The sequence below is a fragment of the Argentina silus genome (genome assembly GCF_951799395.1).
Source record: "Argentina silus genome assembly, chromosome: 20".
NCBI lineage: Eukaryota > Metazoa > Chordata > Actinopteri > Argentiniformes > Argentinidae > Argentina > Argentina silus.
In genome coordinates, this window is record NC_139674.1 from 7379741 (window position 1) to 7395759 (window position 16019).

The 16019-nt window shown below is 45.1% G+C and overlaps 1 protein-coding gene across 1 annotated transcript in view; it reads right to left on the reverse strand.

Moving 5' to 3' along the window:
• Positions 1-11854: 11854 nt before the first annotated feature.
• Positions 11855-16019, reverse strand: part of magi2a (membrane associated guanylate kinase, WW and PDZ domain containing 2a) — a 139496-nt gene continuing 135331 nt past the window's right edge. Inside the window, exon 21 of the mRNA XM_083692281.1 lies at positions 11855-15427. Within this exon, the coding sequence (XP_083548407.1) occupies positions 14619-15427 (809 nt within the window). The 3' untranslated portion in view covers positions 11855-14618. The remainder of the gene's footprint in view (positions 15428-16019) is intronic.

The following is a 16019-nucleotide window of genomic DNA, read 5'->3' on the forward strand; positions in this document are numbered from 1 at the left end:
CAACAAATTACCCCCTGAAGAAAAATATGGATTTAAAACATAATGCTATGTGACTCCTTTATGACTAATAGAGGAAAAGCCTGCTGGCAAAACGAGAGCCTTTGTCGAAACAAATAGTTTTTTTCTACCCTAACATCAGTTTGAAAGAAACATTTGAAGGAACATCAAACTGAAGTTGATGGGCTGACACAGGTGTCTGTCCCCTCAGTTCACTGACTACTCCCCTTGTGTGGGACGACCCAACCCTCTCCTAGCAGACACCACTGTGTCAGCAACTCAGACACACACACACACACACACACACACACACACACACACACACACACACACACACACACACACACACACACACACACACACACACACACACACACACACACACCTCTACTGTTACTGAAGAATCTCTGTCTAAGGCCTTTCTTCAATGATGTGTCATGAACTGAGAGCTTCGGATTCTCAGCTATGTAGGTCGTATTGTACAAACTAGACGAACTTTAAGGTCGAAACGCTTCCCAATACACAGCAGGACGTCACCACAGTCTTCACACAGTGCACTCTGGAGGGCCCCTGTGAGAGATTGCATCATACCAACCACACAAAAACAGGCTTTTTTTTTCTCTTTGTTTTTCTGCCGCCTCGCACAGTAGGCGTCTAATTGCGTCTAATTAAAATTAATACCATTAGCTGTGTGACCTTTAATGCTTTAAGCTGTATTTATTTTCACATGTTCGTCATTCCATTTAAGAGTAATTGAATTACTACTTTCACCCTGTTCCATTTAATCAGTAAATTTGCCCTATGAACATGGTTGGTCTCCAGCCTCATGCCCTCGGTGTGTGTGGGTGTGTGTGCGTGTGCGTGTGCGTGTGCGAGCATGCGCGCGTGCGTACCAGGCCTAGATATTGTTACACATTATCTCAGTGATCAGAGTGATTCTGTAATTACAGCACCCCTCTCTGAGTGATAGAGCCCAGGTACATGGCGTCAGTTTTGTGATAGATAACGCTGGCTTCGCGGTCATTAGCCTAGCTAGCTAGCCTAAATCATTCAGGTTAGCTTTGGCCTGCCAAAGGAAAAACCCCAAGAGGTACGGTTAGAGAAAAAAGCAACATGTTAACATCTACAGTATGAGGTGGAGAACACATAAGCCCACCGTTTTTTCAACTCTTTTTCCACTAGCCACTTAAACATGACATTAAGAATCCCTAAGGGCAGAAAAAAAACTAAGCCTATCATTCGAAAACACATCACGTGTTCAATTATGTCAACCCACACACATTTTACACGCATGATATTATATACCACACATAAATACATGAACAGGGCTATATAAGAAGGAGGGGGTGGGGGTGGGGGTGTGGGTGGGGGGGGGGGGGGTGGGGGGGGGGGTAGGGGACAGGGCACAGCTGTCAGCCTCTCTTAGCCCTGTGGTGGATAATTACCCGTTTCAGTCACTCATTAACACTGTGGTGGCCCCCAAACCCTCTCACCAGCCACAAACACGCACGTACGCATGCACGCACGCACGCACACACGCACACACACACACACACACACACACACACACACACACACACACACACACACAGACAAGTTGCTGATGGGAACAGGGCTTAATTGGGGTTGCTGCTGACAGCCTCTCATCACCAGGTTAGGGCACTGGGGGCATGGGGCCACTGCAGGCCTGTCACTCACCCCACCACAAGCTCATTTCCCTGATGTGGAAAGAGCGGTATCGCTTGCTGGGGCACCAATTCTTCCTGCTGCCCTATCCCCTCCATAAATACTTACTGTACCTTTCTCTTGGATCTGGTGTGACATGCTCAATAATGGATTAGCACAGGTGGCTTTACACCTTCACGTGGACTAGCTCCGTCTTCAGGCTCCTTGTGACTGAGGCCTGCGCTGTCTACAGGAATGGAACCACATGCATGGCAAGCAAGCTCAAGTCTACTCCTATGAAGTATCGAGTAGAAGAGAGATAGATTACAGAGAACAGGAGAGGAGAGGGGAGACGTGTGCATGACACACAGTAATGCGCTACTTCACACACACACACACACACACACACACACACACACACACACACACACACACACACACACACACACACACACACACACACACACACACACACACATACATACTTAATGAAGGGCCTTTTTTAGGGTCTATAATTAATGACAAGGAGATTGTCTGGGTATGAAGTCCATCTACTTGCCTTGCATTGTGATTATAGGGAGGGGTGGAGACTGTATAGGTAGGGGTAGAGACCGTTGGCGGGGAGATTATACTCCTGCACAAGATTTATACCACTGGCATTTCAACCAGTAACATCGTGAACTCTCAGTCCTTTGTGAATTTGACACACAAGAACATCCCCTGTTGCCTCCTATCACACATAGCATGGTGCTCCCAACGTGTAGCATATACCAACTGTCATGATTACACTGTTATAACTGTCTATGAGGTGGGGGCTACAACCTTTACACACACACACACACACACACACACACACACACACACACACACAGGCTTCAAGGGAGCTGTGTGGATTCTTCTTTCACAGAAGGGTAAGTCACGGTGAAATAAATTTGAGCCAAAAGCACACTGTTGTTGTTGTTTGTTGTTTGTTCAGGGGATGCAAGGCCAGGCAGCCGGAGACATAAAAGAATAAAATGCTGCTCTCTTCTTGTAAGTGAAACAAAGTGCAGGCTAGTCTCAGAGGGGCCACTTTACTGCTCACTACACCTGCTGAGACTCCTCTCATAAAACACCAACATCACAACTGGATATCTATATTGCATCCTGTACAATTAAACACCACACTCTCCCTGTAGGTGACTGTTAGTTATGAAGGCTGAGGTGAAGGTTGAGGTGAAGGTTGAGGTGAAGGTTGAAAGTGAAGGTTGAGGTGAAGGTTGAAGGTGAAGGTTGAAGGTGAAGGTTGAAGGTGAAGGTTGAGGTGAAGGTTGAAGGTGAAGGTTGAGGTGAAGGTTGAAGGTGAAGGTTGAAGGTGAAGGTTGGAGGTGAAGGTTGAAGGTGAAGGTTGAAGGTGAAGGTTGAGGTGAAGGTTGAAGGTGAAGGTTGAGGTGAAGGTTGAGGTGAAGGTTGAGGTGAAGGTTGAAGGTGAAGGTTGAAGGTGAAGGTTGAAGGTGAAGGTATATGGATGGATTTTGTGAATGAGCCTCAGCCATACATGCATAGGATCCTGGTCTGGGCAGCGGTCCAAACCTCAGATAAGAGTCTGGCAGGCTGAGCCACCCTACCACTGAAATCCCTAATAGGATCTGAGAGAGACATCACTACATATTAAGGCTGGAGGTATTATTATTATTATTATTATTATTATTTATAGTATTTCTATTTCCCAAGCTCATTGAGAGGCACTGAATGAAGTCGAATGGATGTGTTTACTGTGGAGATCAGAGAGCGGCATTTCCTATTTGCATAAGGAAAGCACAGCAGTCACCACTATTATTTCCATAGAGAGGGTTGCATTGCATTCACACAATCGGGAGGACGTCGTTGAACACGCACACACAAACGTACACACAGGCATGCGAGCACGCGCACGCACGCACGCACACACTCACACACCAGTGGAGGCTGGTGGAGGTTGTTCACCCTGGGTTCTCTCTGTGTATGGCAGTCAGTCAGTCCAACCATTGATGGAGAAACAAGGCTCATTCAGACAGAAAGGTGACAGAGTTGACTGGCTGCTTCTACAAACAACACAGCTGGTCCAGTATCTCTGCCTGGGCTCAACTGCTATTACAAGTTAGGAGGCACAATAATTGGTAAAATGCCAGCATCTCTTGAGATCACACCTACTTCGTTCGCACTACCCCTCAGGGTGTGACATTTTGTTTTGTCACACTGACTGTAAACACATCTGTGTGTGTCACCTAATTGTTTTGACAGTGGATTACACTTGAGCCAGCCCTCAATCCCAACCTGTGTTTCAGGGCTCTCTCTGCAGCTGTCAGTTTGGGCCACTCCCATTCCTGCTTGGGCCACTCCCATTGAGTTTGGACCATGCCCATTCAGCGGGGGCCACTCCCATTTAACTTGGGCCACTCCCATTCAGCTCCAAGCAAGTGTTGGGGGGTGGGGATTTACAACCATTAATTCATTCCCCTAGCTTGAGGAGTAAAATATTACATCAAATGACCTCCTAATAGTGTCGGGGTAAGCAGCCCCTCCCCCCCATGTCTCCCCGTCTCCCTCTTCCAGAAAGACTATCCATCCTCAGGAGGGGCCTGGACGCTGACAGCCCCCCTCCCTGTGGCCTCGGCCCCCTCTCCTGCTCGTTAATACTGGCCGCTCTGTGCTGATGTAGAGGTATCGGGGACCTGCCATGAGGGATGGGCGGTAGGTGCACAGTCTTTCTTTTCATCTCCTCCTGGAGTTACCACCGCCTTGTGCTTCATTTCTTCTCCCTCTTTTCCTACCACACTTCTCCTGTTCCGACCTCCTCCTTTCTGTTTCCCTTACTCTTCTCTTTTCCTTTATCAATATGATATTTTCCTTCTGTTCATTTTCTCTCTCTTGGCAGCTTGCTCCCACAGTGCATTGACAGAGTCGTAGGTTATACTATACAGCGTGATTCACATCCTAGCGCCTTTCAGAGTGGTACTCTATACTATACAGTGTGATTCACATCCTAGCGCCTTTCAGAGTGGTACTCTATACTATACAGTGTGATTCACATCCCAGCACCTTTCAGAGTGGTACTCTATACTATACAGTGTGATTCACATCCCAGCACCTTTCAGAGTGGTACTCTATACTACACAATGTGATTCACATCCTAGTGCCTTCCAACGAGCTGTGCCAACTCACTCACTGCTATGATTGGCATGTGTTTCTGAGATTACATTCACACTCATTAAGGGGATCGTCTGTGACTGGGACAGGGGGCAAAGTAATATTACCATAAATAATCTGGTAACACTTTACTTAGAGTGGTGATAAGGTAACATCCATAAAGCATTAATTAAGCCATTATATGCATGACAGACATAAAGACTCATAATGACCTTAAACACTACTTGTGAGTCCTTATACATATGATTTTGATAGCAAGCCGTGGGATATAATAATCACATTTTCTTTTTTAGAGTTACGTATTTGTTTTCTAACAGTCTCTGTCATATGTATTTGTATTAACTGGCGGTGAATCACCTGGAGTTATGACTGAGGTGATTAAAGGTTGACTGGGTGATTCAGACGAGTCATCGTTTGACATCCTCATGCGGTGTGACGGCTGTGTTTACCAAGGTTGGCATTCCTGAAATGACAGGAATGCAGACAGCTGCTCACGTCCTCTTCCCATTGGTCACACCTGCAGTTAAGGTGGCATACCTGTACAATCACATGGGCTTTATTACGCAATAAACCCAAACTGATACTGTATGTTGGCGTAACTTGCAAAGCATGTCATGCTACAACATACCAGTAATTGACACGTAACCATTTATGTTAAAGTGTTTCTTCTATATTAACTAAACCACCACAATCAAATGCATAATGATGGAAACACGAGGAGATGACAGTTAAAGGTGCAATCTGTAAATCAAACAACAACAAAGCAGGCTCTCCGACACTTTTTTGGTAAACAGCTGAGGGATGCGGCTCAATTTCATAGACAGAGCTATGGATGCAAGGACTGACCATCCATGACATAAAAATGATAGATTTAACCATGTTTTAAAGCTATATAGCATTTGTAAAGTAAAACAAGCTTATAATTTGGGTTCTGATGGGGTAAGACAGTTGAACAAACCTAATGAAGCATTTATAAGTTATTATAAATGAAATATTCTTTAAGAATCGATGGCTATATATCATTAATTTAAAAGTCCAACAATTGATGTACCAATTGCAGATTGCCCCGTAAATTAGGAGATACACAGCCAACACCATACAAGGCTGTAATTCACTGTAATTGTGCTTAACAAACCCCTTATTTTATGCAAACTCATGTTTGACCTGACTGACCAAACTGACTGGTTTCTGATACTCTTGCAAGCAGAACGGTTCTAAAAGTGCCTCCGAGGCTCTTGCAATCTCTTCAACCATAAACATGTCCTCACTTTACGGCCTTAGCATTCCCCTGAGCTCAGGAGAGGAGAGGAGAGGAGAGGAGAGGGGAGGAGAGGAGAGGAGAGAGAGGGGGGAAATAAAGAGAGAGAATGAGAGAGAGAGAGAGAGAGAGAGAGAGAGAGAGAGAGAGAGAGAGAGAGAGAGACTAAGCTGTGTGCCTGCCTCTCCGCACAATTTCAGGAGAGGAGGATGGGCAGCAAAGGAATGGAGAGGTTATGACCCAGAGATAAATAAGGAAATTGCGGGTGAAATATAGCTCAATGCTCAGTCAAGAGTGTCAGGATTCATCAATTGTGGTACCTAAGCAGGAAATTGCATTAGCTGCATACAGGAATCACCTTAAAATAATACCATCCTCACATTCATGGTAAGATACAATCTCTGGGCCGAAGGCGAGGAGGTGTCAATGTTTAAGCAGTCAAATGGAAATTACAACACTGACAAGATGGACAAACAGTTAGACAAGACTCACATGACTCACACACACACACACACACACACACACACACACACACACACACACACACACACACACACACAGAAAGTACCTTTCTCATAAACATTAAAGCAGACAACAGTCTAATTGAGGTTACCTGTCATATCTAAAACTAAATATAGGTCAGCCCCAGATGATAATTACAGCTATTTGTGACATTTAAAAAATATATATCCTTTTTAAACTGGGGACGTCTATTAGAAGCTATTTTAACACACCAAACACCTGAATGACAATGTGTGGCTAAGTAGACGGCTGCCCGCAAAAGTGAACTTTTATCTCATTTACCTCTGCAGTGTACATAGAAGTATGTTCGAACTAACACATTCAAAGGTCCCATATGCTAGAGCAGGGCACATTTCTGGATATATATTTCTGTTTGGGTATTCTCATGGGCATCATTACACACATAACATACCAGGTTCTGTGAACACATGAACATACAGTACAGTATGTCTCCAAAATCGTCCTCATTACGCATGGGGATCTAGAGAGCGCGTCGCCATTTAGTGCCCGGCGCAGGGATCACTGCCAACGTCTTCGTTCATTGAATGAATTCGGTGAGAGCCAGAGCAGATTCCACATGAACAAGCAGTGGACATTAAACCGATATGACAGTCCTTTCTGAAGAGTTATTATACGGTATACCGTCATTCCTCCTTTCTTCTTAGCATTATTTATGACGCTCATGAAGCTATATGTAGACTAGTTGTATGTCCATGCTCGCGACAACATTCACAAACATACATATTAGGAAATGGCAATTTATGAACGGACGCTTCCATAACCAATAGGCTTCTTAAGCTAGCTGAGCTAGCGTGACTGGCCGCTGCTTTTATCTCGAATAACATTTGCTACAATGACTACTACTGCAGCTCGTGTGCACTAAATCAAACATTTTGGATGAATGACAAAAACATCTCAGTAAATATTCCACATAGCAAACAAGTGTCTATCTTGGTAAACATTGCGATGGCTTTAAATCTAGCGGTACAAACACTGTATCCATGCCCCTGATAATACATCATCTGGCTAGCAATGAGAGATCAGCACCTCGCGACTCCAGCATTCCCCAATAAATACGCAATGACCTGGACGTGATTTTGAGAATTCCACCAAAAATAATAACATCATGCCTACCTTTATCATGGGTGGGATAATTAACTCCTATGGTTCTAAGTTTTGTCTGCGGCGTTGCAACCCCGAACTGAAACGTGCGTCTGTCAGCTGGAGACTGCCGCCCCCTCCCTTGTCTCGACCGTTGCTTTGGAATACTTTCACTGTCTGTCCTAGCCCGCGCCAGCCGGCCACTCGCACGCCTCGCCACTACAGTGCGTAGAGCAGGAGAGGCGCGGGTACTGAAGATATTGGTTGAGAGCGGGCAGGGCGTGTTCTGTATGGCAGACAGACACACATTTACGCATGGCGATTGCGCAGCCACCGACTTTTTCTATGTTCTATTGCCTGCAGTCAGTGATGATAACCTATGTCATGTTTCTTTTGGCAGACTTCCATCGCAATGAAAGGGACTAAGGGGCTTTTCCACATAGAAGGGCCTATGTTCAAACGATGAATATTACGATAGACTATGTACTTTCAAGCCTGTTCCCAACCTACCATCCTGTAACCAATAGCTTACATCTGATCTACCACTCCAAAGGGGTCATTATGTTTGACATATTTAACATTTAAATTATTCGGCAGACGCTTTTATCCAAAGCGACTTAAGTATTTATATATACATTTTATTTAAGACACGTTGAACTTATTCTCCTGATGGCATCCCCAACTAAACTAAGGAGAGTTTTGTTTTTGATTCTCCCTGCCACCTTATCCTCGGTTACACCTGGTAATCTCTATTAATGAATACTATTGAATGTGCATAGACATTGTATTCTTATAAATCTAGTCCATCACATTGTGTTCTTCTAAAAAATCAGTTGGTCCGAGATGAATGACATTGTTCATTCACTGCAGTGGCAAGCTGAATGTTCATTATACAGGTCTGTTTATTCTTCTATTGAATGGGCACTTTGAGAACATGAGAGGTTTATTGTTCTGTACTTAAGGTAGGCTAGGCGTATTGCAGCCAGGCATGGGTTATCCATACCCTTCACAACATGGCTGACCCTAAGTGTGTAGCTCCTCACTAGGTAGCTCCTCTACAGTATTGTCAACAGAAAGGGAACAGGATCATCTCTTTCTTTATTCGCTCAAAAACAGACCAGGAAGTGACTCCCTCTCCATACAACCACAGTGCAGTGCATCTATTTGCCCATCCAAACCAAAAGTGCTAAAATACCTCCACATACCCTTGACTACAATCTGTCTGCATTCTTACACTGGTAATCCTGTGTGTGCAATACACCTCTCTCTGAAAGCTTAGCACACGATGAATATCCTTAAAGGATTGTACTGTAGCCTATATTCAAACTTCAAAATAACAATGGGACAGGCTGTATGTCTAATAGGCAGAAGAGAATGAGGTAATGTGGCTATGATGAAACCCTGAATAAGGCAGCTTGCTGCCGGAATGGTACAATAAATAATTAGCATCGGAGAAAGAGTGTGCAGTTCTCTTTCTACCTTTTAAGTTTCACCTGCCAGCCTGCACCTCATCATGCTATGGTGTGCGTTATTTTCTTTGAGCATTCTGTACAAACAGGTTGGTGCTGCTGAGGTCACAGTGGTGGAGTGTGTCAGCCAAGGAGGAGGAGACTTACGGCTTTAGTCTGGAAACATGCCCGACTCCTCAACAGGAGAGATACACCGATACAGGAGAGTTGAGAGATATGCTGATAAGGAAAGAATGAGAGTTCATTTGTTCTCTGGTCCAGAACACAAACTCCAGCAGCCTGACCTCAGATAACCTTTCAGATACTTTACTGTTACTTCTTTATTAGAGAAGTTTACTGTTAGATTTTCTTTCTGGGCAAAAGTAGGCCCAAAGGCTCCAAAAGACATATTTACTTGTATTAAGAGTTATGGTCCAATGACAGGTCAATATTATTCAGAGCAACATCTCAAATGCTTATTTTATATCTGCGGTAAATGTTTCCTATTTATGTTAACCTTTAGTAAAGTGTAAGGCAGTAGTCATAACACATACTGTGTAGCGCTTGACAAATCACAGCACAGTGAAAAGGCCAGAGACACGCTCAGTCAACTAGCATGCAGAACTCTGCAAAGGAATCTGTCAGTATCTGGTCAGTAGCTGGTCAGTATCTGGTCAGTACCTGGTCCGTACCTGGTCCGTATCTGGTCAGTACCTGGTCTGTATCTGGAAAGTACTTGGTCCGTATCTGGTCAGTACCTGGTCAGTATCTGGTCAGTACCTGGTCCGTATCTGTTCAGTACCTGGTCCGTATCTGTTCAGTACCTGGTCCATATCTGGTCAGTACCTGGGCAGAAAATGTAAGTCATGGTGTTTCATATTGTGCTTATTATTACAGAACAAAACCCTCCGCCCTTAGAAACACAGATAAAACTCTCTTTCCTACATCTCATCTTGTGCTTCACCAATGATTTTTAATCGAACCACTCCATTAGAGGCTAAGGGGCTTTTCCGCATAGAAGAGCTGGCTAATGACTAGGGGAGACATAGTGTGCGTGTCTTTCTCCCAGTGGAAACTCCTTGTATGGTCCAGGATTGATATTCTCCTGATCAGAGTACAACAGCCACCCCACCCCGTCTCTGCCGGAGGGTTTGTCTGAGTCCTGTTACGATGGTCTCTGCAGGCTATAGCTGTTATCTCATCTCCCAGTTGCTTTGATGCACAGGCCTCTCTGCATACAAATACTTCACTGCACTTCACAATGGACTGAAGCCTGCAATGCCTAGTTCACACATCTGGTTTTGAGTGACATATAACTCATATGTTAAGCCCAGCCAGTATTCAAGGAGTGATTGATACATATACTGAGGCTGTATATGCTTCTCAAATCAGACCAACATTACAGTAGATAACCAAATGCAGATACTGGTAAATAGCAACCAGAAACTACACAGATTTCCCAGAACCAATTTCCGAAAATCCCTTTAAACTGGAGAAAAGGCAGATAATTGTGTTTGACACAGATTGAGAATGTACCAGTGGTGTCTAATCTGTGTGTCCTTATTTCAAACTGACGATTAGAGGAGAACTCCAGATGTCATAGGGAGACAAGAGAGAAAGCTCTGAGCATAACCTCAAGGTCAAGAAATACTTCATCAAAAATGGGAGAACAATAACAATAACAAAACAATATTTGGAAGAACAATAAGATAGAACTTCGAAGTTTGATAACAGATCTCTTATCAGGATTGTTTTGCTAACATTAGGGCCAACAGACTTTGTTTTTCTTCCAAGTTTCTGAATATGGAGCTCTTTTAGCAATGGCCATCAGAATAACAAGCTGCATTCCATTCTGTTTAACTGCTGTTAGTCAGACGTTGAGATCAGTGGAGGCTGGTGGGGGCAGAAATCGGAGGACAGGCTCATTGTAATGCATGGAACGCATTATTATTCCGTTCCATGCATTACAATGAGCCTGTCCTCCAATTTCTACCTCCACCTGCCTGCACTGGTTGAGATATCCTGAAGGCTGTTAGTCTTGATGGAGGCTGGCACACAGGTGGCATGGGAGAGTTAGGGGCTTTATGATAGTGTCTAAGTCATCATTCTTTTCTGGATTGAATAATTAGAATAAGAAAGAGATATTTTGTAACCTTAAATGCTAATTGTTCAAAGCTAAAACAGGCTCATGAAATCAAATGAACTGATTTGAAGTGCAAGCTGAAATAATTGTCATTTGAAAACGTACACCTCCATGAATTTGGGTAAGAAAAACAAATGTTATGAAACAAGTGCAGAGCACAAAATAAGTCAAACTCGCCCCCAAGTGGAAACAATGAGAAGGTGCAATGTTCACAAACCATGGACGATTTCTTTTTATAGAAAAATGTAATGTTTGATTTGTGATTGAAGCCTTTATCAATGTTTTTTTTTGTTTTCGTTTAATTTTGTTGAATTGTTCATACACAGGATGAACACAACAATACAACGCTCTACCTCTACAGTCATTTTAATCTTTCCCTACACAGCACTGCCCCGATGTGGTCATACGGTGAAACATCATGTGAAAAGCAGAATCTATTGGAGAACGACGCGAACTGTTGACACTTTCTCTTGGCAAGCTTATCACGTGCCATAAGATCCTGAACAGAGTGACACAAACAGATGACAGCTTGTCTGAAATGGATGTTTTTACACCGTGTCAAGATTTTATTTTGACAGCATTTCAGAATAATATACAGTAAACAAGATTTCTGCAAAAGTTAATATATCCATAGTGTTGCATTTCATAAAAATAGTTGCTCACTTACAGTCTTTGTGACTATCAATAATACATTGAGTCATTTGTATAGAGATACAGCTGTACAAGGTCAATAACACCGCTAACACGACACAGTGATACCGAGCTGCATGGGAGGGGGTTCATGTTTACGTGCCATTTCAACACACTCACTTTTTTTTTTTTTTTTAGATATCTATCTCTTTTTGATTTCCATAGAAAAGTACTTACAGTTGGCCAGATGCAGACAACTCAGACAAGAAAAGCAGTGAACTGTGCAAAGAAGAGCAGAGGACACACCCCTCTCTCTGTCTCTATTTTACACACAAGTCATGAGAGAGAGAGAGATGAGTCAGGAGGAACGTGCAGTCAACTACGGAGACAGTTCTGCTCTCTCGGGTATGATTGTGTTGTTGGCACACCTATGGTCAGGGCACAGTGGCTCAGCCATAGAAGGCATTGCCACTCAGTCTGGTCTCAGTTACCTACAACAATGTGTATGCCAATCCTCAATGCCAGAGTTTGTGCTTTAAAATCTTTATTTTTTCTCCACCTCTTTTAATCAGGAATAACAATGGCTCACAGAATGACTCCCCTCCCACACTCCTATTCTGACAGACTGTGTGCATTTCCTCCACCCGAGGGGCATTGGGCTTTGTTCTGCCAATGTCATTCTCTGTCTCCGATTGTTAGCTCTGTGTAGGGGAAAATTAACACTAAAAAATGTGAAACGTTCAGATTGCTCCTCAATTACTTTTCTTTATCTCCAAGAATGATTTTTGCATCTCATAATGACCAGATCATCGTCATCTCTCGTTGTACAATAGTTATCAGAGAGCGACAGATGAATTAGCCTTTGCCTCAGACAAGACTTGAAGGGGACGATTGTGTTGACAATAGGCAGTGCAGACGCTGCCTTGATGGAACTAGACCGTCATAGTTGAAAAGTTAATTGAGATGCAGTCTGGGAAAGAGCCGTATATAAATTAATGCAATTAACCGTGGGGACAGAATCACTTTAGACTAAGCCAAAACACATTTTGAAAAAGAATTTTCAGACGGACATGTCAGATGTAATGTATGCACATGTGTCTTTGGGAGATAAAAGCAGCTCTCATCTCATCTCATCTCATCTATAAATTGAGTGCATTAAGTAAAGTCACAGACTATTAGACAAATATTCGATAAATGAGTTTCTGATGAATGGCAACGGTTCTCTCTCTAATGACTTCCCCACCAGCACTACTAATGAAGCCTTCTGCAACATACTTACCTCAGAGCTCCACTCTGTGCAGCTTTACTGTAGTAACAATGGAGAAATACTGCCAAAAGGTTTGATATTAGACCTCATTACGAAGTCAGTTATAATCACTGTTATAACCCCAAAAAGATGGCACGAGTAAAGGACCTTCAATTGAACAGCATATGAAAGTGGACAGATTTGCTTCCGTTACCTGACCAAATAAATACTGTGCCACCAATCAGTGGGGCTGGATCTAGAGTACTCATTTCTGCTATCAGAGATACAGTACTGTTCAAAAACATGAACGTCCATCTTGGCACCAATGTATTTGACTATTGGGACATTGACAGACTCCATAGCAGCCCATATTGAACCCTCTGAAGACTGTTCTCTGCCCTCTGACTCCATATCAGACCTGTATGTCGGTCTCTGATCGTAAGGCACTCTGCCCCGATATCCCATGAGCCTTCACTCTTTCTTCAGTCCACCAGACAAACCTTCACAAATTGCTTTGTTTGCGAAGCACAGTGAGGGCGAAAATGGACTCAGTGACACAGCCATTGAACATTGATGATTCAAGCACAAATAGACTGTGCAGTCCACTGCAGTCTCCGAGAGTAGTCCACACAGCGCAGAGATGCAGTACCGGGCTGGACTGAGGAGTGGAGAAATGGGAGTGTTGAATACTGTGTTGTGTTCCTTTGCTCATCCAGAATATACGCCGTCTCGCAGAACTACCATCGGGCCAACTAGGTATGCTTAGAGATGATCATATTTACATATGTCCCACATATTCATACTCATATAATATATCTATTTCTATATCATTTGATAGATTATTCGAGATAGCTTCAGTCCCATACAATCTTGTTTAAGGCAAAGTTCCATTGATGCGTAATACTCTTTTTGTAGTTCTTCATACTCTCTATTCAAATACACAAAAACAGGCAAACCCTCTTCAACATTCCTTTTCATAAAATAGACTCCGTTGTATAAAAAAAAAAAAACTGCAGTGTCAACCAACCGTGGTCAGGTCACGTCAGTGGTTAAATTTGCATGTAGGTCCCCGGTTGGAGTGCTATGGGGTTCAGCACTTCCAAATAAAGTTCCTGTGTTTGGACCCCGACACCGCCGCGGGATCCTATCACGCTACACACATTCTGCTTGGCTTCTTCTTCTTTTTTTTTTTTGATTTGAAAGTGGATGCTTCCAGTTCTTAAGGTGGTGGGTGTAATATCTCTCAAAATAATTTAGAGTACAATATAAATAAAAATGGTTTCTCTAAAAACGCATGGAGAAATCCCCTCTTGCACCTGAGGTCTCAGGGGAAGGCAGGGGCAAGGGGGGGGGGGCCAGTGGGGTGGCTAGCCCTAGCCCAGATGGGTGTAGCCTAGCCTAGCCGAGCCCAGCCTGGCCTGGGGTGGGTTGATGATGGTGTTATCTGCTCACAGTGGACGTGCCGGAGCGCAGTGTGCTGGGCAGCTTGTCAGACCCAGGGATCTTCCAGGGCCCAGGGGAGACAGTGGCCTTTCTGCCTGCTGCGCTGCTGCTGCTGCTGTTGCCGCTGCTGGTGCTCTTGTTTGGGCGGCAGGGGCGGCTCTCTCCGGGGCCCCTCTCTGGTTCCCTGTGCCTGGGCTTCTCCTCCGCCGTCTCCGCCTGCTGCCCACCACTGCTGTCTGGCTGGCTGCTGCTGCTGCTGCTCTGGGCTCCACTGCCATCGCCACCGTTCCCGTTTGAGTTTGTGTGCGATGGCTCGGAGCCTTTGGGGGACTGGGTGGGTTCACTTTTCCCAGTGGGGTTGCTGCTGCTCTCTCCTGCTTTCCTCTCCTTAGACCTTCCCCTGGAGCTTTTGGAGGGTTTGGGCTCTCCGGGCTGCTCGTCCCGCCCCCCCGCCCCCTCAACGGTGGGCTGTCCCCTCGGGCCACTCCCTCGGTGGGTGGACCTGCCACCCTCTTTCTGCTTGGCTCTGCCGCTCCCACTCACACTGGGTGGGGCTGCCCTCCTCCCCTGGCCGGTCTGGTCCGGATTAAGCGGCTCGGCCTTCCGGGGGCTCTGGGAGCGCGCCGCCCTGCTCTCTGGCGCGGGCCCAGGCTCCCGTGGGACATCCGGGGGCGGCAGGTAAGCCGGGTCGAGGGACGGGGTCAGATGAGATGAAGGCGATGGCATGGTCAGACTGTCGAGGGGCTGGGCTACTTCCGACAGGCTTGGGGAGGCTGAAGGGCGAGCATCCCAGGGGGTGGTATTGTCTGCTGGGACACACGGACACACAGTTAGTCGTGGGAAAGGACAGTCTTAACCAATCAACACCCACACACCCACACACCCCCCCCCCCCCCCCCCCCACACACACACACACACACACACACACACACACACACACAGCCAGCAAAGAAGCCTTTAGTCTATTGGGACATCAACATCCCCTAGGAACCAGAACAATCAACACAACTAATCTATTGGTACAGCCTGCAAATGAAAACTCTAAGGACCACAATTCCCTTCCTCCCATGTCATAAGGCAACTTGACTTTTTGGCAGCATAAATCTAGGTTCTCCAGCTCCCCTTTAAAGCTCCAGCCAAGGCACTTCTACAAAAGTGGACAGGAAATCGAAAACGGGTTTAATGGAATGGATGATGTGCTGAATAAGGTGGTGCTTTAGCCAAGGAGAGAAAACCGCGGGCCTGTCTCTCTCCGGGTGCTAAGGGCTGAGTAACCAACCACGGTAGCGGCTAAATGGAGCCCCCTATTCCTCCTGAGACCCTGCTCCTGCTCAGCAGGCCTGTTAGCTCCTCTCTCTGCACCACTGAAGCCCACCACCTGAAGCCCCCTCGCGAGGT